The 23,016-nt window shown below is 45.9% G+C and overlaps 1 protein-coding gene across 1 annotated transcript in view; it reads right to left on the bottom strand.

Annotated features, from left to right (window-relative positions):
- Positions 1–407: 407 nt before the first annotated feature.
- Positions 408–23,016, bottom strand: part of syt14a (synaptotagmin XIVa) — a gene marked incomplete at its 3' end in the record, with an annotated part of 34,984 nt that continues 12,375 nt past the window's right edge. The window contains exons 2-8 of the mRNA XM_084450643.1: positions 18,172–18,324; positions 14,149–14,367; positions 9,406–9,677; positions 6,515–6,964; positions 5,076–5,265; positions 3,805–3,861; positions 408–721 (exon numbers count right to left, since the gene is read on the bottom strand). Of these exons, the coding sequence (XP_084306769.1) occupies positions 408–721; positions 3,805–3,861; positions 5,076–5,265; positions 6,515–6,964; positions 9,406–9,677; positions 14,149–14,367; positions 18,172–18,271 (1,602 nt within the window). The 5' untranslated portion in view covers positions 18,272–18,324. The remainder of the gene's footprint in view (positions 722–3,804; positions 3,862–5,075; positions 5,266–6,514; positions 6,965–9,405; positions 9,678–14,148; positions 14,368–18,171; positions 18,325–23,016) is intronic.

Genomic DNA, 23,016 nt, shown 5'->3' on the forward strand with positions numbered 1-23,016 from the left:
AAGATCCAACTGGACTATGACAGGCACTGTCTTCAATTCAATTCAATTAGCCTTTATTTATACTCGAAGGCCACTGAGGTTTGCCCTCATTTTCAGTGACGACGAGTAGTGTCTTGTCAGCTTTGGCAAGTAGTCATCACACATTTTATTGTTACATCTACTGTAAGTAAAACATGTCAATCTCAAATAGGCTTTGAACTGTGTTGGCCATATTAGACAGGCTACATAACACCAGTCGCCATGCCCAGTCCGTAATCTGGATGCCTACAGAGGGAGGATTTCTGCTGGAGCAGAGGCACCTTCGGGGCTTTGCTCTCATTTCCCTTTGAGCCCATCCCTCTTCCTCTTCCTCAGCCCCTCTAGGATTCCTCTGCTCAGCCCCTCTAGGATTCCTCTGCTCAGCCCCTCTAGGACTCCAGCAGACTGTGCCACCGACAGACCTGCTGTCCTTTAGACTCTTTCATCTGCGTCCAATGAGAGAGCTCCTCCTCCCCGGAGCTGTTGAGGCCCAGAGAGATCCAGCCAATCATCTCCTTGCGCTTCATGCTGCGCTTGTTGTAGACGGAGAGAATGAGGGTGACGTCAGACAGCTGGAAGAGGGCCACCTGGAAGACAAAGCTCTCCTTGTAGGTGGGGTTGGGCTGGCCACGACAGATGGACGTCTTACACTTGGACATCTCCTGGCCCATCGAGTTCAGTAAGGTCAGCATGACATATGTGTCTGAGGAGAGGGAATAAGGAATAAGAATTACAACAAACAATGACATCAGGGTATCCACTCAAACACTGCATATGATCCAAATATATTAAGGATGTGTCATGTTTATAAGACAATGCTAGCAAGGCAACACCATACAGTACATTCTACTATGTTCCAAATCACTTTGGATTTGCTTTAACAACAAAAATATTATGGCGACATGCAAAACTGTGATGACTACCAGATGACTACCAGCGTTAAGCCCATAGGAAGGATTCAACTGTATCTATTAGCAAGTACAGAATAATATATACTGTATCTATTAGGAAAACCCGTAAGTCTTAATCAGAGTTTGGTTCAAAGTGCATCAAGAAAATAGAACAAAATTAAGTTGAATTGTGACTCTTCTGCCACATTCTATCCCATCAGCTGTTCTGTTCCCCCCCAGATCCCAGAGTGTGTTCTGCCCCCCCCCCCAGATCCCAGAGTGTGTTCTGTCCCCCCCCCCAGATCCCAGAGTGTGTTCTGTTCCCCCCTCCAGATTCCAGAGTGTGTTCTGTTCCCCCCCAGATCCCAGAGTGTGTTCTGTTCCCCCCCAGATTCCAGAGTGTGTTCTGTTCCCCCCCAGATCCCAGCTTTTGTTCTGTTCCCCCCCAGATCCCAGAGTGTGTTCTGTCCCCCCCCCCAGATCCCAGAGTGTGTTCTGTCCCCCCCCAAAGATCCCAGAGTGTGTTCTGTTCCCCCCTCCAGATCCCAGAGTGTGTTCTGTTCCCCCCCAGATCCCAGAGTGTGTTCTGTTCCCCCCCAGATCCCAGAGTGTGTTCTGTTCCCCAGATTCCAGCGTGTGTTCTGTTCCCCCCCAGATCCCAGAGTGTGTTCTGTTCCCCCCCCAGATCCCAGAGTGTGTTCCGTTCCCCTCCAGATCCCAGAGTGTGTTCTGTTCCCCCCCAGATCCCAGAGTGTGTTCTGTTCCCCCCCAGATCCCAGAGTGTGTTCTGTTCCCCCCCAGATCCCAGAGTGTGTTCCCAAATCATTTCATATTCAGCTTATTGAATTACCTCCTAGGGAGGCCATTCATCTTCAACTATTAGCAAGTGAACATTCAACATTCCCTTCCTGCTCTTTCCTCTCCATTCATTCCCACGCAACGAGCTCTGATCGAACAGCTGACTACAACCCAGGCCACAAATCAAATTGTGAAAAATTGCGGCAAGAGTAGCAATCAACAAAGGCTGTTTCGCTTTTGCCTACAACCATACTCCATAATAATATTCTGCATTCGACACTTGTGTATCAGTGGGTAAGGAATTAATTGCAGGGGCTTTTATGTTACTGAGTGCCAGCTGCTTTAGAAAGCAGACAGGCCAGCCTGGAGCTCTCCACCTCAGATGAACATGTTGCCTTGCTCGCTTTGGCATAAAAGCGCCACTAAAATAGCCTTGATTTCCTTTTCATTTGCAGTTAAATGGCTTTGACTATTGAGCCCTGCATGTTGATAATTGGCCAGTAGAAGAGGGACACTTCTTTTGGAATTTTTCTGACTGATAGGCTGATAAGAAATTGCCTTTGAAATTTGCCTTGTAGGCCAATCAAATCTTTATCCAAAACGTACATTCACTACTCTGAAATGTAAAATGCAAGGCATCAGTCATGGCCGCAATCAGGATTTTTAACACTTTCAGGTTCAGTGTCAGAGTCCCTCATTAACATTGGACCAATTAATTAATCTCTTAATGCAATCTAGTAGAGATCCAGACCCATTGGCTCGTGTCAATGTGCATAATGTAGGTATTTCATTTGTACACTGTAATCTCTGCTCTGTTGTTGTTGTATTTTATTGTTGTTTTGTCTGTAACTTTTAATGATGCTTTTTTGGCCAGGTCTCCCTTGTAAATGAAATCTTTGATCTCAAAGGGACCACCTGGTAAAATAAAGGTTAAATAAAAAAATGAAAACAAACAATCCTAAAACATCTGCCGACTAGTCATCATGGTGTCTGCTGCTCGAGTAGTGTGATGTTGAGGAAAATAATTATATTTCACAGAAAGCATATTTTTGCATATTAATAGTATTGTCATTTTGTGCAGACTCCAACACATACACTGTACAATAGCTCACCTAACGGCATTGTTCATGAAATCAAGCCAGTGGTCACTGGCATCAAAAAGTCTTCAGACAAATATTTCAAACAGAGATGGCGAGAAAACATAAGGTTTTGCTGAACGCAACTAAGATTCTTGTTATGTGGAAGCAAGCAGTCATGGACTCCAGCAGGCAGCCGTGACGCCCCATCACGATGACAGGAAGCTGAGCGCAGGGCCAAGGCGTGGACAAGGAAACACGCAGGAGAACAAGCAGAGCTGGGAGGAGGGGATGGACATGGCGCACATTCATGCTACAGTACACAAGCTTCTGAGATAGCAATGCTCTTCATGGATGAGTCCTACTGTTCAAATTTTAACCTATTGGTAAGTAGAGTCTATTATACTTGTATATGCAAATGTCAGGGTGTTTGCTTTAGTGCCCTTTCTAATGGTCAATCACAAATTACATTGTTATTTACTGCCAGTTACTGTCATTTAAGAGATTTGAGCCCTAAACTAATGCATACTGTCCATATTCCCATACCCTACATCCATGAGGATACTGCCAACCTCTAGTCTAGTACATAGTACATCTCAGAGCTGAGGGAGAGGGGGGGGAGAGAGAGAGAGAGAGAAAGACAGAGAGAGAAAGAGGGAGAGGGAGAGAGAGAGAGAAAGAGGGAGAGAGAGGGGGAGAGAGAGAGACAGAAAGACAGAGAGAGAAAGAGGGAGAGAGAGAGAGAAAGAGAGAGAGGGAGAGGGGGGGAGAGAGAGAGACAGAAAGACAGAGAGAGAAAGAGGGAGAGAGAGAGAGAAAGAGAGAGGGAGAAAGAGGGAGAGAGAGAGAAAGAGAGAGGGAGAAAGAAGGGGGGGAGAGAGAGAGAAAGAGGGAGAGAGAGAGAGAAAGAGAGAGAGGGAGAGAGAGGAGGAGAGAGAGAGAGAGAGAGAGAGAGAGAGAGTGTCTCACACTGACAATAGGAAGCTGGCAGACAGCTCAGCCTGTGAGAAAGTGAGACTCACCTCTGATAATATAAACCTGGCCACCTATCAAGTGTTTCAGACAACAGAACAGCCCATCTGACAACAAGGGTTGGGAAGCAGTAAGAGAAACAACGGACCAAGATGTCAATAGGTGGGGGTGAGAGACTTCAGGCACGGACATCACAAAGAGAAAGAGAGAGAGAGAACATGAACAACTGGAGGTGAGATAAACAGGGTCAAAGGGTCAACAGTACCACACAAAGTTCAACAAGAGTGTGTTTTTGTTTGAACTTGCTGGATCTCCTGGTAACTCGGGGGTTGGGGGGTGAAGAAGGGGTAAAATAGAAGGGGCAGGTTGCAGCAGGTGGTGTGAGAGAGACTGGACCATCTCCGGCCCGGAGGTGTGAGAGAGACTGGACCATCTCCAGCCTGGAGGTGTGAGAGAGACTGGACCACCTCCAGCCTGGAGATGTGAGAGAGACTGGACCATCTCCGGCCCGGATGTGTGAGAGAGACTGGACCATCTCCGGCCCGGATGTGTGAGAGAGACTGGACCATCTCCGGCCCGGAGGTGTGAGAGAGACTGGACCATCTCCGGCCCGGAGGTGTGAGAGAGACTGGACCATCTCCGGCCTGGAGGTGTGAGAGAGACTGGACCATCTCCGGCCTGGAGGTGTGAGAGAGACTGGACCATCTCCGGCCCGGAGGTGTGAGAGAGACTGGACCATCTCCGGCCTGGAGATGTGAGAGAGACTGGACCATCTCCGGCCTGGAGGTTTGAGAGAGACTGGACCATCTCCAGCCTGGAGGTGTGAGAGAGACTGGACCATCTCCGGCCTGGAGGTGTGAGAGAGACTGGACCATCTCCGGCCTGGAGGTGTGAGAGTAGCGATGCAGCTGCTCCACGGTTCAGATGTTGTTCACACAGAATGTACAGTATTTTTTTGATATGTGGCCCTGTAGCGTTGCCACTATTTACAAAGTGGTAAAAAGCCGAACTCCATGACCACTGACAAGAACAGGTTTGAATTATCTGGGGGAAATGTATTTAATTCAAATTCAAAATCAATTATTGTTATTTACCATGCTAAAAGATCTGCAATCTGCATTCACATGTTCTATGATGGTGCACAGTAGTTGACGTTGCCCATTATGGGTTTGAGAGAGTCTCATCCTAGGTTACTGTAGTTCTCTATTGATCTAAGCACTTCCACTCTGGTTCTTCAACTATTTTCTCATTTTTTTCTCAGGTGACACAAATATTGACAAACTGTCTACAAGCAGGCGCCAGCATGCTTGAGTGTACTTACTGGGTGGCTTGTTGGCAGCCAGGTTTTTGAAGTGGCTGCCTTTGATGACCTCTACGGAGAGGCGTCCGGTGGTGGCGTTGTACACCAGGCCCACCAGTATCTCCGGCGTGGAGCCCTGGCTCACGGACTGGAACGAGGAGGCGCTCTCACTGCATGACATCTCTGAGATACTGACCTGGGATTCACCGCCCTGCAAACATGCAAGTCAACAGGCAAGGTAAGAAAAAGGCAAGTGACCATTTTAGACATTGCACATTTCGAGATAATAATAATAAAATACCCTTAGAAAGAAGTTCTAGAAGTGTTCTTTGGTTGTACCTTCTTTGCTTGTACCCTTTTTGTTTCCTGGTAGAACTTTTTATTGGTTATGGCTATACCATGGCCTGGGTGAATACTCCATTCTGATTGGCTCGATTCGGATTATTTCTCGACAGATGCACGGCTAGAGCCTCATCACAGTCTTCACAAATCACAAATTAATGTGCTTGTTTCACCTCTCAATGTCAGTCACATTAGAAAAATCTGTTGGTGCGCGACAGCCCTCGGCAACCCTTTTTTTTCCACAAAAAGTGTTGCTCATGACATCAAAAGTGTCGAGTGGCGGTTTTAAAAGTATAAATTGGGCTTAAATTGGGCTTTACCATTTCACTTACGGTTTAAAACCCATGTTAACTATTGGACGTCATCGCTGTTCCTCCAGGAAAAATTATATACAATTTCTATAGCAACGTAATTTAGCACTGAGGGACTATAATGAAAGTCAGCAGTAAGCAGAGCATAAGTAACATATTCTTTATATTTTCATGTAGAAAATGTGAGTAAATGGCACATCATTTTTGTCTTGGTGGTAAAAGCGGGATAATACACTTGGCTTCGCCTCGTGGGGTTATTAGCCTCCACGTCGTGCATTATATTTCGATAACGGCACACCTCGTCGTGTTTTATCCCTTACTTATATTAATAACCTTTTTTTTATATAATAGTAGGAACCAAAACGGCTTCAAAATGTTCTCCCACATGCACAACCAAGTAACCTTTCATGGCACTGTAGCTCCTTTTATCAGAAAGGAAGCGATAACACAATCACCAGCTCTTTTTTAAGCACCTTTTTAAGAATATACAGTAATTGGCAGGCAAATCTGCTTTTATGAACGATTAACAGAAAGGCTGAAAATATAGTATTTAAACATGCAAGGTTTTGTGTTCCTATGCTCCCAATCCTCTCCAAACTCATCACAAAATGGTTGAAGAGAATCAAAGCCAGTGCATTTACATTTCCAACTGATGTGAAAGAAACAGGGCAAATAACAAGGCCAGGGAAAAGGCCTTTCCTGTTTGATCCACGTAGCTGCACCCAATCACACAGTTACCTTCAGCTATAGTCTTCTCCCATGGCAGGTGTTGAGCAAACCCTCACAGCCCAACGCTGATCTACTCACCGTCAGAGCACAGCACGGCTCCAGAGTGACCGGGACAGACATCTTGCCCTGCAGGTTGAACTTGGTGAGGTAGAACACCTTCTCTCCCAGCACCTTCTCCTTCTTCATCCGCCGCACGCTGTAGAGGCGGAACCGGATGGCGTAGTTTCCGATCATCTCCGACTCTACGTGGCTGAAGCGGAAGGTCTCTGTGAACATGGGGCACGGCCCTTTCTGCACGCCCGTCTTCGCCCGCTGCTTCTTAGTGGGCAGAAGAACCAAGTGGACCTGCCAGGAGACGTTGCCCGTGCGTTTGAAGACGGGGATGTCCGTAACGGCGGTAACCGTCACCGCAAGCCGCTGGTCTTCAGAGTCGTAGTCGAACGCTACGTCCAAGGTGCCATACTTGGCCACGGGATCCGGTTCATAGCCTTTGGGGAGCTGAAGTGAAGACCCTCTGGCCGGCATGTCCTGAAGAGAGACATCACAACATACAAGGACTCAAAATACCACTGACAAACCAATATCTCTACTTTATATAAGTGTGGTTCTTTCCTAATAAGTATAAAGACACTCTCATGACCAACTCCAGACATACAGTATGCTAGTTAGCCACTTGAATAGCAGAGATACACAAACATGTTCTGGGCCGAGTTTCCCAAGGGCATCGTAGCGCTACGTTCATCATAAGCTATGGCGTTCATCATAGCGCTACGATGAACGTAGCGCTACGATGCCTCTGGGAAACTCAGCCCTGAACTTCCAGTCCTAGACCTGACTACTTATGGACTCACACCATGACAAAGACTACATGCCAAATGCTTAAGGCTGCATGTCCACCGGGAACTGTATTTTAGAGCTGGCGCTGTTTTCTTGTTGTTTACAATGGGTATTGGGCTCTAGGGCGCTATGGAGACGAGAGCTGAGTTCCAAGCGCTTTTTAGCACTATAGCGCCATTACCTTTTTTTTTCAGTTGAAAAAAGTTGAACTTTTAGGGCTAGAGCGCAGGCTGTAAAAGGCTGCTGTGCCGATGACAACGGTCGGTTTTTGGAGAAACTGTAGAGACAGCGAACGTTAGCACAAGCTAACATTAGCTAGCTATCTTAACTTGGCTGGTTAATCTACAGTCTGCAAAAACACGACACCCGTTGCTAACGTAGCTGTAAAACGTTGGTAACATAACCAGCTCTTAACCCCAGCTCTAGTGTGCTCTGAGCAGCTGTAAGCTTGGTGCCCCTAGCTACATACAGCTCACTGGTGGACACACAGCCTAATGCACTTCCCCTATGTTTTGATTTGGTGACCATGATGATGTGGGATGAAGTAGTGGATTAGTAGGCTTCTTCTCGGGGAGGTGAGGATGAATCAGGATGATCAGTTACCTTTTGTTTTTGACGTAGTGTATCTTTGCTCTTGTACCATGCCCTGTACAAGGGCTTCTGTCAGATAAAAACAAAGCATTTTATGAGGGATCTCTACCACAACAGACTACTGACTGGGGGATCCTGTTTTCCAATAGACCTTATGAGAATCTGAGGTACATTTGCTGTAACAAAGGGCTCCCACTTCCCAAGGGAAGACAGCTCGGCAGCATAAGTTACCACGGCGATATAGCAAATAGCAAATAGCATATAGCAAAAAAAGTGAACCACCTTCGTAGTACAGATAAACCAGGCTTGAACCTGAAGTTATCACGCTAACCCTGTAATCCTGTTTCGTAGTACAGGGTTAGGCAAGGATTTTAACTCTGGTCAGGTAGGACTGACTTAATCTACCATGCCTGGGCTTGGCTACTAATGCCTGGATATGAAAACCACGCCCCCCTAATTAGCATATAAGGAGCGAGCAAACAAAGAATAAATAAATGTGGAAAAGAATGTGGAAATAAATACATAAATAAATAAATTAATAAATAAATGAATATGGAAATAAATGCAAGAAATAATGAATCAAACAATAAATAAATATATAATTGTATACATTTATATCAAATTTAATGTATTTATTTACACATTACTGCATTCATTTATTCATTCATTTATTTATTTTTGTGCATATTTATTTATTCATTTATTTATTGGTCATTTTTTGAGTAATTTATTTATTTATGTATTTATTTTTAATTTTGACAGGTTGGGTCCTCCATACAAAGCTATGGAACACAATACTTATAGATATCAGGGAAGCTAGCTAACTGAATAGTTTTAAAAGAAAGCTGAAAACGTACTCACTTTAGCTTTTAACTAGCTCCTTTTGCACTTGTGGGCTACTGCACTTTTCTTTCTTTTTAATTGAATTTCTTTTTATTTTATTAAATTCTACACTGTATTTTACTTGATTCATATCTTTATCTTTTATTGTGTTTTGTCTTCCATCTTATCTTCCTGCTTTTTGTTTATTTTGTCTATTTTATGTGAAGCACTCCATGCATGTACATTCTCTGTTGTAGCACTTTGAGCTGCATTTATTTGTATGAAAGGCGCCATACAAATAAAGTGTATTATATATTATTATTATTATTATTTGGGTTTTTCATCTTCACACCAGGCTGTGGAGGCAGTATTTGGAGCCTTTGCCAGGTTCTGTGATTTAGTCTTTTGAATAGAATGTCATTTTATTTTAATACTCTAGCAATATATTAGTGTAATTTGCTCACTGTCATAAACATGGCAGCACTACACCATGTACCTGAACACCATATACCTGAACACCACGTACCTGAACACTTGTAGCGAATTAAATTAACTGTACTGAACAATGTGAAATACATTTTACGGGCTAGTAATAAAAAAATAAAAAATATAAAAAAAATAAAAACATCAGCAGCCACCACTTAAATGCACTTTGCAGTTTGTAGGTATGTCTCTTCACAATAATCTCTGAGCTCCAGCTCCATGTGTAGTGTTCTTACCTCAGGGCTGAGCGCGGCGGTGCTGTCGCTGGGTGCGTCCTCATCGTAGCCCTTGTTGAGGTAGCTGTCCATCTCCTGGCCCCCGCTGGCCTCACTCGGACACTTGTCGTAGGAGTGGCGTGGACTGTCGCTGGTGAAGGACAGGTCACACTTGGTGTCACCCAGGTCGGAGGGCGTGCAGGACATGCGTGGCGATCCATCGTCGTCCTGGTACGGCGGCGGCTGCAGCTCGTCCAGGGGGGGCGTTCGCCTCATCCTCTGGATGCAGTTGGCTGGTTGAGGAACGAGGGGTAAGACGTCAACACCGTAACTAATGTTCCTGTCCTTCCCTCCTCTTCCCTCTGCCCATGTACATTGTCAAATGTTTACTACTACAAGGAAGGGATTGGTTTAAGGACTCTACAGAAATGATAGTCCAATCGGATGGCCGTGACATGAGCATGGCCGACCACTGAGTCACAGACACTACTTTTTGTGAAGTGACTCTTCATGAGGCAGTAGTACTGTATGTGTGTTTGATCCACAATGTTTATATTCAGGTCAACGTCCATTCATGTGTATTTTCAATCTTGGAACCACAGTTACAAGGCACTCCATATTTCAGATTTCATGTTCATACTGACAGATGAGTGTAGCGTGGGTTATGGTTAGGGTTAGTGCGTGTCCTCGTAAGCATAAGGACTTGTGTGAGAAACTGTGGCCCAAATTCAAATGAATATCCTAAATAAAAAATCAGATGGGTTCCATTAAAAGATTTAACGAAATGCATCTTAATCTCCCATATTATATTTAATTCCTCTCACCTTTCTAAATTATTCAGTTGCCTGGAAGGCGATACAGAAATAGAGCCCCTTCTGGTCCAAACTGGTCACTGCAGGCCGTGTGATGGAGGCTGAACTGAAATACTTGGGCTATTTTCACATCGGCATACTTGTCAGCTGTGGTCCACGGAAACTGAGACACGTAAATACTGCTCCCCAAAGATGATCTGATTAGTATCACAAACCTTCATAATATCACTATGACCTCAAATCAGCTTATATCATTGAAGCAGAGTGGAGGCAAAGAGGCTTTAGCAGTGTCATGGAGGACTTTGATAAAAGGGACTGTAGAGCATTCACAAAATGAGTTTATTGTTACAGCAGACACCGTGCATGTGTTCACTCTGGGAAGTCCTGTAAAGTTGTCCAGTCAGTACCTTATCAGCTAGTAATAAATACTTTTCATTTATAAAGTATTCCCTCCTTATGGTCATTCAACAGGGATGACTCCATTTTCCCTCCAACTAGAACCCTCAACTGTTCTAGTTCCAGCGGGGGCTCTGTCTCAGTGGAGCCATAACAACACTCTACCAGCAGGGGGCATTATGTCAAGGACAATCCTAATACATGAACCATATAAAATACAGTAAAAAAGGCAGCGTTAACCTAATGGGCAAATTTTCAGCTGTAGTCCCCGGCCAGTTGTTAAATGGCATCCTTAAAATTAAAATCATTGGTTAAAAAAATACATTTCAATACCCTAAGGGCACATGGCCGAGACAAGACACACTAACATCACACTTGAAAAATAAAGCACCAGTAAGCAAGCAGAGGTGATTACAAGCAAGTCATTGAACCCCGTATCATCCCTCAACAAGCCGGATTCCGACCTGGCAAATCCACAACAACCCAACTCCTGAACCTCACTCAACACATCGAAGACAGGTTTCAGAGAGGACTCGTAACAGGCGCCGTCTTTGTTGACCTGTCTGCAGCGTACGACACTGTGTGTGAACCATCGTCTTCTCTTGAAAAAGGTCTTGGAGCTGACAAACGACCTAGCACTTGCAGACCTCATTGGAGCCCTTCTGAAAGATAGGCGCTTCTTTGTAGTCCTAAACAACAAGCAAAGCCGCTGGCAACGTCAACAAAATGGCTTACCTCAAGGCAGTGGTCTGGCCCCCCTACTATATAACATTTACACCAACGACCAGCCAACAGACCAAAGGACTGAACATTTGATTTATGCCGACGACCTCTGTGTAACATCTCAAGAGAGTACGTTCGAAGCAGTGGAAACAAACCTCACCACAGCCCTAGATGAGCTCCTCTATTATGAGCAAAACCACCTATGTGCCAACCCTGCAAAAAACAAAGTATGCTCGTTCCACCTCAGGAACCGTGAAGCCAATCGACCCCTCAACATCAAATGGTCTGAAACATCTCTTGAGCACTGCCCCCAATCAGTCTATCTCAGAGTCACCCTGGATCGAACACTCCTATAAAAACCACATCAGCAACACCAAATCTAAAGTTGAGTCCCAAAATAACATCCTAAGGACTGACTAACTCAAAATGGGGAGCCACAGCATCCACCCTAAGAACAACTGCCCTAGCCCTGTGCTATTCATCTGCAGAATACGCCTGCCCTGTCTGGGAGAGATCAGCCCACGCTAAGAAATTAGACCCGGCACTGAACAACACCTGCCGCCTGATCACTGGATGCCTGAAACACACCAACACAAACAACTTACACCTCCTTGCTGGTATTGCCCATTCCAACATCAAACGGGAAGTTACAGTACAAGCAAAGTCGAGGTGACAAAAGCCACAACAGACGAATGCCACAATCTTCATGGACGCCAACCCCCAACACAACGACTCAAGTCAAGAAGAAGCTTTCTCAGCCATGTCCAACCCCTAATAATATCCCGGGAAGAAACCAGATGCCAACTCTGGTTGGAGAAGCTCCAAAAGGAACCACCACCAGTTCACATGCAAATTCCACCTGCTGAAGAATTCCCTCGTGGCTCAGACGCACCATGGACCCAGTGGAAAACTCTGAACCGCCTGAGAACGAGAGCAGGACGATCCAAGGTTGCCATGAACAAATGGGGCTACAAGACTGGACCAACCATCTGTGAATGTGGAGAAGCAGACCACACCATGGAGCACGGCCTCATCTGCCCTCTACTACCCAACCCCTGTAGCCAGAAAGACCTTGCAGAGTTCAACACACACGCAAAGACCTGTGTCATGAAATGTGAGACTGTCGTATAACATCACTTTGAAGAAACAAAAAAGGTTCAAGTCCCAATGATCGTCACACAGAGTGTGTGAAATTTGTTCCGGTGGAGAGACCACACAGAAGCATCGTGTGACTGGTGTCTCTGTGGAGAGACCACACTGAAGCGTCCTGTAACTGGTGTCTCTGTGGAGAGACCACACAGAAGCATCGTGTGACTGGTGTCTCTGTGGAGAGACCACACAGAAGCGTCCTGTGACTGGTGTCTCTGTGGAGAGACCACACAGAAGCATCGTGTGACTGGTGTCTCTGTGGAGAGACCACACAGAAGCGTCCTGTGACTGGTGTCTCTGTGGAGAGACCACACAGAAGCGTCCTGTGACTGGTTTCTCTGTGGAGAGACCACACAGAAGCGTCCTGTGACTGGTGTCTCTGTAGAGAGACCACACAGAAGCGTCCTGTGACTGGTGTCTCTGACGGATCGGGAGCAGAGCTGCTGGGAGCAGGAAGCAGAAGGCGCGGCTGCTGGAGTGTGTGACTGTTTCCTGGCGCTCCGACAGAGAGTGCGCTGCGCAGGATCTGAGCTTTGATCGCTGGTCCCTGCTCCAGCTTAGGGGACGGAGCATTAGAGTGTGCGTGTGTGTGTGTGTGTGTGTGTGTGCGTGTGTGTGTGTGTGTGCGTGTATGCGTGTGTGCGTGCGTGTGCGTGTTGATGAGTGTGAGTGCATAGGGAGATGAGAGAGGCTGGGTTTGGATATTTGACTCAAAGACAGAACCGTGATTGTCTACAGTCTCACTCACAGAAAGTCATTGTGATCTGGTAGGCTTATGAGACAAAAGACTATTCACACCCTAAATATGCAATTAGCTACACAATCTGGCAGCCCTATGTACTTGTGTAGGCAAAATATACAGAAGGATGCAGTCCAAAATCTCATGCAATCCACACCTTTCTCTGCATTGCAGTGGAGGACATGGCTACTGTAATAACTGTTTTTAAGATGCAAGGGAGAATGTGAACTGGATGATTACATTTTATGTACGCAACATTTGAACATAGTACTATGTAAGGTATAAATTCACCTATAGTGGGGAATTCAAACTGACAGTCATATCTCTTAGCGGTGACCTTTTCCAAACCAAGGGCCCAAACCTGCCACTAGATGGCAGTAGTGACGGTGACACTAGTGAATATGTGTCTTCCTGTTATCCCACTCAGACCCTCAGTCCAGGGTTCTGCGACCACAACATGCAACACAAGATCAGCAATAATACCCAACAGATTTAGCGAGGGCAAATTTTCACCATCACATTAAAATCGTGAAAAAAGTCAAATTACACTTACAACATTTTTCCCTTCAGCGTGTTGACTTAGGAAGCACCCATGGCCGATGACTGACAGCGACAGAGTTGACAGCAAAAACAACTCTTACCTCTCTCATAGGATCACACATAGTTCCTGCAGTAGTCGTGCGTAGGGCCTTGTTTTGAGCGTAGGGCCTGGTTTTGAGCACACAGCATCTCCCTCACGTCGGCTCCCACCGCTAATCAAGAGATGCTGAACCAACTATCAACAAAGATTCAACTCACCATCCATTGACCATTAAATAAACCCCCAGTTGTCTGGTGATAGTGGAGGTTCTGTACAGGCCCCTGAAGTATGGCAAACACACGTTGTTGTCTCTTGTAGGTTCCCCTCTCGTTCCCTCAGACGTGCCTGACGTGGGCAGAACCTACCGTCCTCTGCCGAGGCCTCGCTGCTGTAGCCGTCGTACTCGGCCGTCAGGGGGCTGTACTTCTGACGGGTCTCCCAGCAGTAGCCCCGCGGCTGGCGAGCGCTGGCCCCGCCCCCCCGGAGGGCCTGCGACCGGCTGACGGCCTCCTGGTATTGGCCCATCACCTCGTCCTCACTGTCCGATGACGACCCCCTCAGGTCATCGTCAGGGTGCACTTTATCTAGGGGGAGGAGAAGAACTGGTGAGTGATTTGGAGGCCTGGGATTAGCCTCAGCGCTAAAGCTCTCACTGTTTTATCAATGTCTGGAGCTAGAAGTTAAAAGGAACGAAAAGGCCTGGAAACTCCTTGGGAGAGTTCTGTGAAGGGAGAGTTTCACATCCTTTCAAACAGACACAAGACATAAAGCTGGAAGAAATGTCTACTATTCTGCACCTCAGACTAAGTATACTTATAATTGTTTCATGCGAAGCAGTTCCATTTTTGAAAGAAACTGGCAAGAGATGTTTTAATGAGTTGTGGGAGAGTTGTGCAGTGATAGCCTTCCAACACCAGAGGGCAGCAGAGCTTCATTGAAGAACTGTTCCAGCCATTCTGCTTTGAACAGCTGATCTGAAACCAGCATACCTTACACCAAAACCTCACTGTTCTGGGTCTCAACTGAATATCACGACACATAACAGATCAAATGTAATCATACACCAAACACCATTGACTACATGTAGGAATTATAGCCGATGTCACACTAAAACATTCACACACAGCAAGACCATGTCACAAATATGTTATTTCTGATAGCCAGAGTGTATCAGATGTGCGTGCAGGTCAGAGAGGAGAGACGGACTCAAGGACTCAAGATTAGAAACCATCATAAGAGCAGTGGAGTTTCTGGTTGACAGGAGTTGAGCCTAAATGTCGGAGGAGAGAGGCCATGCAGAGAAGAGCAGGAAACAAACACTCGGAGTTTCTTGCTACACATTCTGCTTCAGAAAGAAACCGTAACATCCAAGTTGAGCCAAAATGGCGGAAGGCGAAGAGCCACCTTGCAGAAGAGAGGATAGGAGCAGGAAACCACACAGAAGCTGGACACACTCCGGTCTCACCTTTACCACTGAGCTTCTTGGTCCTCTGGTTTTCCTCTTTGTCTTTCTCTGAGTGTTTACCAGGCTGGTCTCTCCCTGGGGAGCCCAGTCCCTCCCCTCTCTCTCTGGGACCCCCAGCCTTGCCAACCCCCGAGTCCCCCTGGGCAGCTGACAGGGAAACGGTCCCGCCCAGTCCGCTCGGCGCCTCCTCGGGAGGCTGACAAAGGTCACTGCCGGTGGAAAAGGTCTCCACTGAGAGTGCCGAGGCTGTGCTGTAGTCTGTGGCGTAGGCCCCCGAGTCCCGTGACTGGCTGGGGGATCCCAGGGGCCTGAGCTGGGCCTCGCCCAGAGAGAGCACTCCATCCTGGGCGGGGGCTTCGGGACGCTCGTGGGTGGGAGTCTCTCTGGCCGCCATCTCACGAGCGACGGCCTCGCGTTCGGCGATTTCGATCTTGCGAAGCCTCTCGGCCTCCTGCGCCTGCAGTTTGCGCTTGACGCTGTTGACCCTTTCTGCCAGCTCGCCACTCACAGAGTATGTGACGTCACCCAGGGCGATGGCCAGGTCATCCATCGCAACGGCGACAGAATCAAAGAACGATAAGGGGAGATTTGGAAATTTTTGAAAAAGGCCATGCTGTAGTTTGTCCTTCCCCTGCCGGAAAGTACTTGAATACTTTATGACAAACCTTTCCAGATGCAGTAGAGAACCACTTTCCACTAAGGCCTTTCACAGGCATCAGCTTTGGGAAGGTGTTTTTCTCTCAGCGTGTCTCTTGTTCGGGAGGAATCCAGGGCAGAGAGGATCCTCAGCTCAATAGTATTGATGTGGGCCGAAGGCTGGGAAAGAATAAGAACACTGATGTGGGAAAAATAAGTTGGTTCGGGGAGAAGTGTGTGTGTGTGTGTGTTTGTGTGTGTGTGTGCAGGCTTTGCATCTGTGTGTGCATGTGCTGGGTTATTTTCCATAAGCTGTTTTGAACCTCCAATCCAATTGAACAAATCCCATTTTAAACCTCCTGTCTATGCAGGGCCAACAGTCAGTAAAATGCAGTGTGGGTAACGGTATTGATTGTGCCCTAAGCAGTGGACTAGTATATTGTTTGCCTTGTTCAACCCCGCTGTCCATTCTGTGGTTCAGTCACACTGTAATGGCCAATGACTGGAAGGAGAGAAGCAGAGCAGCAGGTCATTTCCTGTCTTGTTGGACAGATGACGGGCTGCTATAGTGCTTCTCCGTACCTGAATTATATTCCAACACTGAACGTATGGGTGTGTATATCCACTATGTGCACGGTGTGTGTGTGTGTGTACTGTAGAGTGAGAGTATATATATAAACTTTATTACAGGCTCGTAGCCCACATAGTAAAGACAGTACATTACATATAAATATATGTAAAAAAATAAAATTATATATATATATATATATATATATATATATATATATATATATATATATATATATATACACAATTAGAAGCACATAACAGGCACAAAGGCTAAAAGAGGCACTCATGCCAGTGTTCCCGGATGGTAGACAAGTACCTGACAGAGTTACGGCCAGGATCTGTCATCAGTTCAATGATGTCATTCAGAGAGCGGTCAAGTCTGCACATTTGAAGGTCAGGTTCCTCAACAGGGCAATGAAGGTGGTAAGTCCAAGGTTACGTTTATATGTTTGTGAGTGTGTGTGTGATATACAGAGGGAGAGAGAGAGAGAGAGAGAGAGTGACACACACACACACACACACACACACACACACACACACACAGAAAGCACTATTACACTCTGAGCACACTCCTCCCAGCCCAGAGGAGGTGTTGCATAACCCTCAGTCATCCGACTCTCCTGATTGCGGTTCGTATTGATAGCATTGTTTCCTCGCTGGCGTCTCAACCAGCCCATCAATCTGGCTAGTGAAAGAGGAGCTGGCCAGTGTCCACGTCTGCTGAAAGACACACCACAAGTCCCGGCCGCATGGGTCTCCCTGAACCCCTGACTGGACCTCCCAACCAACTGAACCCCTGACTGGTCCTCCCAACCACCTGAACCCCTGACTGCACCTCCCAGCCACCAGAACCCCAGACTGGACCTCCCAGCGCCTGAACCCCTGACTGGACCTCCCAACCGCCTGAACTCCTGACTGGACCTCCCAGCGCCTGAACCCCTGACTGGACCTCCCAACCACCTGAACCCCTGACTGGACCTCCCAGCCACCTGAACCCCCGACTGGACCTCCCAGCGCCTGAACCCCTGACTGGACACACACACATATTAGGACATAGAAAAGGACACATAAGTGGTTAAAACCCTGTCTTTGCAGTTATATCATCTTGATTTGAGCCTCATACACTCTGTGAAGCGTAATGTTAGATGTACCGTAGTCTCGTTTACTTACGTGGATGGTCATGCTGAATGCTTTACACTTTATACTGGATAGAAATGGTACTTATTGTGTAATTAGTAAATTTGTACCTTGTAAATTTGTAATTTGTAAATTCAGTATTTGTAAATTGAGTCTTTATTGGTCACATGTAAACGTATAGTGTGCTGTCATAGTGAAATGTTGCTGCTGGCTCCGTTGGGCTCAATTACAGATAAGTTATAGATACACATTACAAATTACACAATCAGAAAATTGCATGGTCTGCCCAAGGACACTTCCACATGTGGACAGGCTCAGGAGGAGCCTTGATTCGAACTGCTGACCCTATGATCATTGATCATTGGACAACCTGCTCTACCTCCTGAGACCTACAGTACTACCTACTTGGTTTGACAAGTCGGTATGATGTTTGCTGGTGGCTTAACAACACAATCCTTCTTTCAATGTTGGTACACTGAGTGCTAGAAATATACAGTATAAAAACATCATTATTTCAAACTAGTACTAGTACTGATTTCCACAGTCACCAAACACACACACACACACTGTCAAAGCTTACCTTGCAACTCTTTGTTTTTCCTGAGCTCGTCCAGGCCGTGCAGGCTGCCGGTGTTGTCCAGCGACAGCTTGTTGTTGAGGTACAGGAAGAGGAAGATCATGAGGATGATGAAGAGTCCGATGGCCGTCAGAAACCCCAGCGCTTCTGGAGAGACTGAGAGAGGAGGAGGACATGGTCCAGTCAGGGGGAAGCTCAGCTCTGTCTGATCATCCTGAGTTAAAGGAGGCTCAGCTCTGTCTGATCATCCTGAGTTAAAGGAGGCTCAGCTCTGTCTGATCATCCTGAGTTAAAGGTGGCTCAGCTCTGTCTGATCATCCCGAGTTAAAGGGGGCTCAGCTCTGTCTGATCATCCTGAGTTAAAGGAGGCTCAGCTCTGTCTGATCATCCCGAGTTAAAGGTGGCTCAGCTCTGTCTGATCATCCTGAGTTAAAGGAGGCTCAGCTCTGTCTGATCATCCTGAGTTAAAGGAGGCTCAGCTCTGTCTGATCATCCTGAGTTAAAGGTGGCTCAGCTCTGTCTGATCATCCCGAGTTAAAGGTGGCTCAGCTCTGTCTGATCATCCTGAGTTAAAGGAGGCTCAGCTCTGTCTGATCATCCTGAGTTAAAGGAGGCTCAGCTCTGTCTGATCATCCTGAGTTAAAGGAGGCTCAGCTCTGTCTGATCATCCTGAGTTAAAGGAGGCTCAGCTCTGTCTGATCATCCTGAGTTAAAGGAAGCTCATTTCATTTACTTTAACCAGTGCAACAAAGGACATAAGATGACAGAAAGACATGTCCCACCACAGCGCTGATCCAAAACAAGGGAGGATCTATGGTTTCCGGGTCACTGAGCGTAACAGAATTAGCAGTGGGGTACAGTAGCGAGGGCAAACCCTGGAGTGAAGAACAGTAACATTCTCACAGGAGGAACAGAAGACAAGACCAATCTCTCTAATCCCTTTAGGAGGCTTTTCTGGATTAACATCATAAGTGGTATTTTTGAACACGTTCTGTGTTTCCGTGGGATATTTCTGTCCAGCTGCTGTCATGTTCAGAGCCTGTTTTGCACTTCCTGGTGTCACTGGTTGCTTCACCTGAGCCTGTATTCACCACAGACATGAGAGTGATATAGATGGTCATTGTAAATCGGACAATGTATGTAGGAGTTATGACTTCCTGCTTGACCTGTAGGCGGCGCTATAAGTATGAGTCAATACTGACCTACAGATGTGTTCAGGACGTGACCTTCATCAAGCGTGAGCAATTTGGTGTAAATAGGATAACCTATGTAGGAGTTATGAAGACTTCCTGTTTCACCAGTAGGTGACGCTGTTGGTATGACGCAATACTGACTTACAGATGTGTTCAAGATGTGACCTTCATAAAGCATGAGCAATTTGAAGTAAATCGGATAACGTATGTAGGAGTTATGAGTACTTCCTGTTTCACCAGTAGTTGTCGCTGTAAGTGTGACTCAGTACCGACGCATAGATGTGTTTAGAATGCGACCTTCATGGAGCTTCATGTCTTTGAAATCGAGAGTTTAACATGTTTATGAAAGATTTTTCAAGGTGCCCACCCACATCCATTGTATGACCAAAACGGTGGTAGAGCAATTATCAGACTTTCTCAAAAGTGCTAGTTTTGTCAACGTTTTGATCTGAACCATTGTATATGATCATAAGTAACCTTAAAACGGGGCTAAACATGCATTTTCCCTTTACTACTCCTTTAAAAAGTACTTTGGAGTTAAGTGCTTCTTAACTCGTTCGGGAAACAGACTTCCTGTTTCACCAATAGGTGGCACTATAAGTATGACGCAATACTGACACATAGATGTGTTCAGGACAGAACCTTCATGAAGCGTGAGAAATATCGGACAAATTGGATAATGTATTGAGGAGTTATGAGGACTTCCTGTTTTATGGCGAATCGTCAAAATTCGCCGCGGCAACACAATAACTTTTAATCAGAAAGGTTTTCAGATGAAGCAGACCGAGTCTGAAGTCGATCGGATTAAATCTGTAGGAGGAGTTCGTTAAAGTACGAGGGATGGAAATGTCAAAAACGAGCAAAATGGCAGACTTCCTGTTGGACTTGGGGTATGGCTCCAAGATACTTTTTTGTGTGTGTGGATCAGTGGCGGCTGGTGACTCGTAAAGCATGTCGGCGCAACTGTGCACATTACCTTGATCGTACCTGCTACAGCTAAAGTGTGTGTATACGTGTGTTCAGGGACGGACTGGGACAAAAATTCAGCCCTGGCATCTTGGCCCAGACCGGCCCACCACAACCAGCGCGCAGATGCTCTACCGACTCGCCAGGTCGCGCTCAGGACTGGACTGGGTGAATATTTCCTACCGGGAAATGTAGCCCCAGTCGGCCCACTAGCCGAGCCGACGCGGTGAGATGGAACACCTTCAGTTTCGTTTTCAAGCTGCTGCGCGATTTGTTGACGGGGGGGGGGGGGGGGGGGGGGGGTGCTGTTGTGCGCATACGTGTAGTGTGTGTATACATGTACTTCAGTGGCGGCTGGTGACTCAAAAAACTGAGGAGGACAGGAGGAAGAGAGGCGAACCGCCCATGGGCGCCGGGGGGCACTTTCCCTCAGTCAGTTATTATTTGAAATATCAGCTTTAAAATTTACAGTCAATTTTAGCATATGAAAAACTGAATAACACTTTCTTTAACTACATGCAGCATTTATTTATCATATTCATGATAAAATATTACAAAACAACAATAAAACATTGTAAGCAATGGTTGTTGTAATGGATTGTACTCTTCTCTAAAGAGAGAAAATAATTGATATTGGTGAGGTGCTGGAGAGGTTAGGTGATTGAAAATGAAAAATGTTTTTGATTAGGGGACACAGGTGTGCTGGCTCTCAAACAGTTTGTTGGCAAATAGATTTGACAACTGGACAATGGAATACGTTGCACAGCAAATGCAATACCCAACAGTTCGCTCATGGCTAGCTAGCAATGGTACAGCTATGGGATTAGCTCATTTAGGTTGCTGTCAAAGATGGCACTCTTATGTTGCTATAGCCTACAATTATCAGAACAATATGAACATTCAGTTTTCCATCCACCCATCCATCACTGGATGAGGAATAAGCACCGCAAAGTGATCAATTCTCACGCAAGCTCGAGCCAAGGTTCAGTGCATTTCTTCGATCCGGCGTTGCGACCCAGTCTCTAGAAATGTTTTGGACGAGTTGCCGACAGTTTGCGGCTCCAGCCAATCTGCGCGCCTGCCTATGCCATAGCCTGATGTGCACCTCGTAGCTAACGTTACCAGCTATAGCCAGCCAGTGGAACTGTCGTGTTCAGACGGCTCTAGCTCAAAAAGTATTTATGTCAGCTTAGATATTTAGATGGCTAGAATCAAGACAAATAGACAAAACGTTTGATGTATAATATGTCCCATAATACTTTCAGATGTATTATATTATGGAGCTACGAACACACAAAAAGTCTCCAATGGCACAGGGAAGGGAAACACAGACATCGCCGACTCAATCGGCCTTCACTGTGGTAAATCTGGAATCTGGAATGTGATTGGACTAACAAAATGTCAATCATTAAATCCTGTTCAGAGTACTGTCCTACCTTGCGGTAATATTTCAGCGTTTTGGCCAATCACAAATTAGCATGAAAAAATGGCATTACATTGATAGACCCCCATAAGGAACACGCCCAAGGGAGGAATTCCTCCCTTCCATAGATATCTATGGGTCCTCCAGCTGCATGTTATAGATCACTGTTGGAACTTTAGAATTTCAATAATGGGTTTTTATCCATAGGGAAAACCTGCTTTATGAACAAAACTGAGATAATTAGGGCCCGAGCACTGACGGTGCGAGGCCCTATTGAAATTGTAAGGATTATCATTCTCCTCCTACCTTCTCCTACCTTCTACCTTTTTCTCCCCAAACAAATGCCTTTTTGGCGGCCTAAACATCAATGAAAACGCCTGAAACTTTGCAGATACGTCAGCGTGGCAAAACGGCTCAAGGGCGCCCCCTGGAAAATTTTAAAGGCGAGCCTCACCTTTCAGCTTGATGTAGGCGAACACAATTTTGCTCTTAATGTGCCATTTTTTCCTTGTTTTTACCATTTCCATGCCTCATACTTTAACGAACTCCTCCTACAGATTTCATCCGATCAACTTCATAGTTGGTCAGCTTTATCTTAAGACCTTTATGATCAAAAGTTATCAAAAAAAAAAAGTTTTCACCGAACACCCTTGCCGTGGCGCCCCGCCAAATTCTGACATTTCACCATAAAACAGGAAGTCCTCATAACTCCTACATACATTATCCGATTTGCACCTAATTGCTGACACTTCCTGAAGGTCGCATTCTGAACACATCTATGCATCGGTATTGAGTCAAACTTATAGCGCCATCTACTGGTGAAACCACAAATGCGTTTTTGGCGGCCTGAAAATCCATGAAAACGCTTGAAACTTAGCAGATACGTCATTCGCAGTAAAAACTGTGAAACTGCAAGTTTCATGCGTTTTCATTGATGTTTAGGCCGCCAAAAAGGCATTTGTTTGGGGAGAAGAAGAAGGTAGGAGAAGGAAAATTTCAATAGGGCCTTGCACCGCCAGTGCTCGGGCCCTAATTAAGTGCATCATCAGCACTCTTCAGACACACAATTCTCTCATGTTTTAAGGATAAATTGAGCAATATCAAAAACCCTTTTTAAAGAATAGTTCAAGTCTAAGCTCATCCTCTAGCCAGAACTCTTGTCTTGTCACTAAAGTCAAAGCTTTTGACTTCATTTTCTTTTCACTCCTCACATCCCTCATCATACTACACAAGCATGCATTCACTCAGTCACTCACCCACTGATTA

This window comes from Borostomias antarcticus (assembly GCF_949987555.1).
Source record: "Borostomias antarcticus genome assembly, chromosome: 16".
NCBI classification, from domain to species: Eukaryota; Metazoa; Chordata; class Actinopteri; order Stomiiformes; family Stomiidae; genus Borostomias; species Borostomias antarcticus.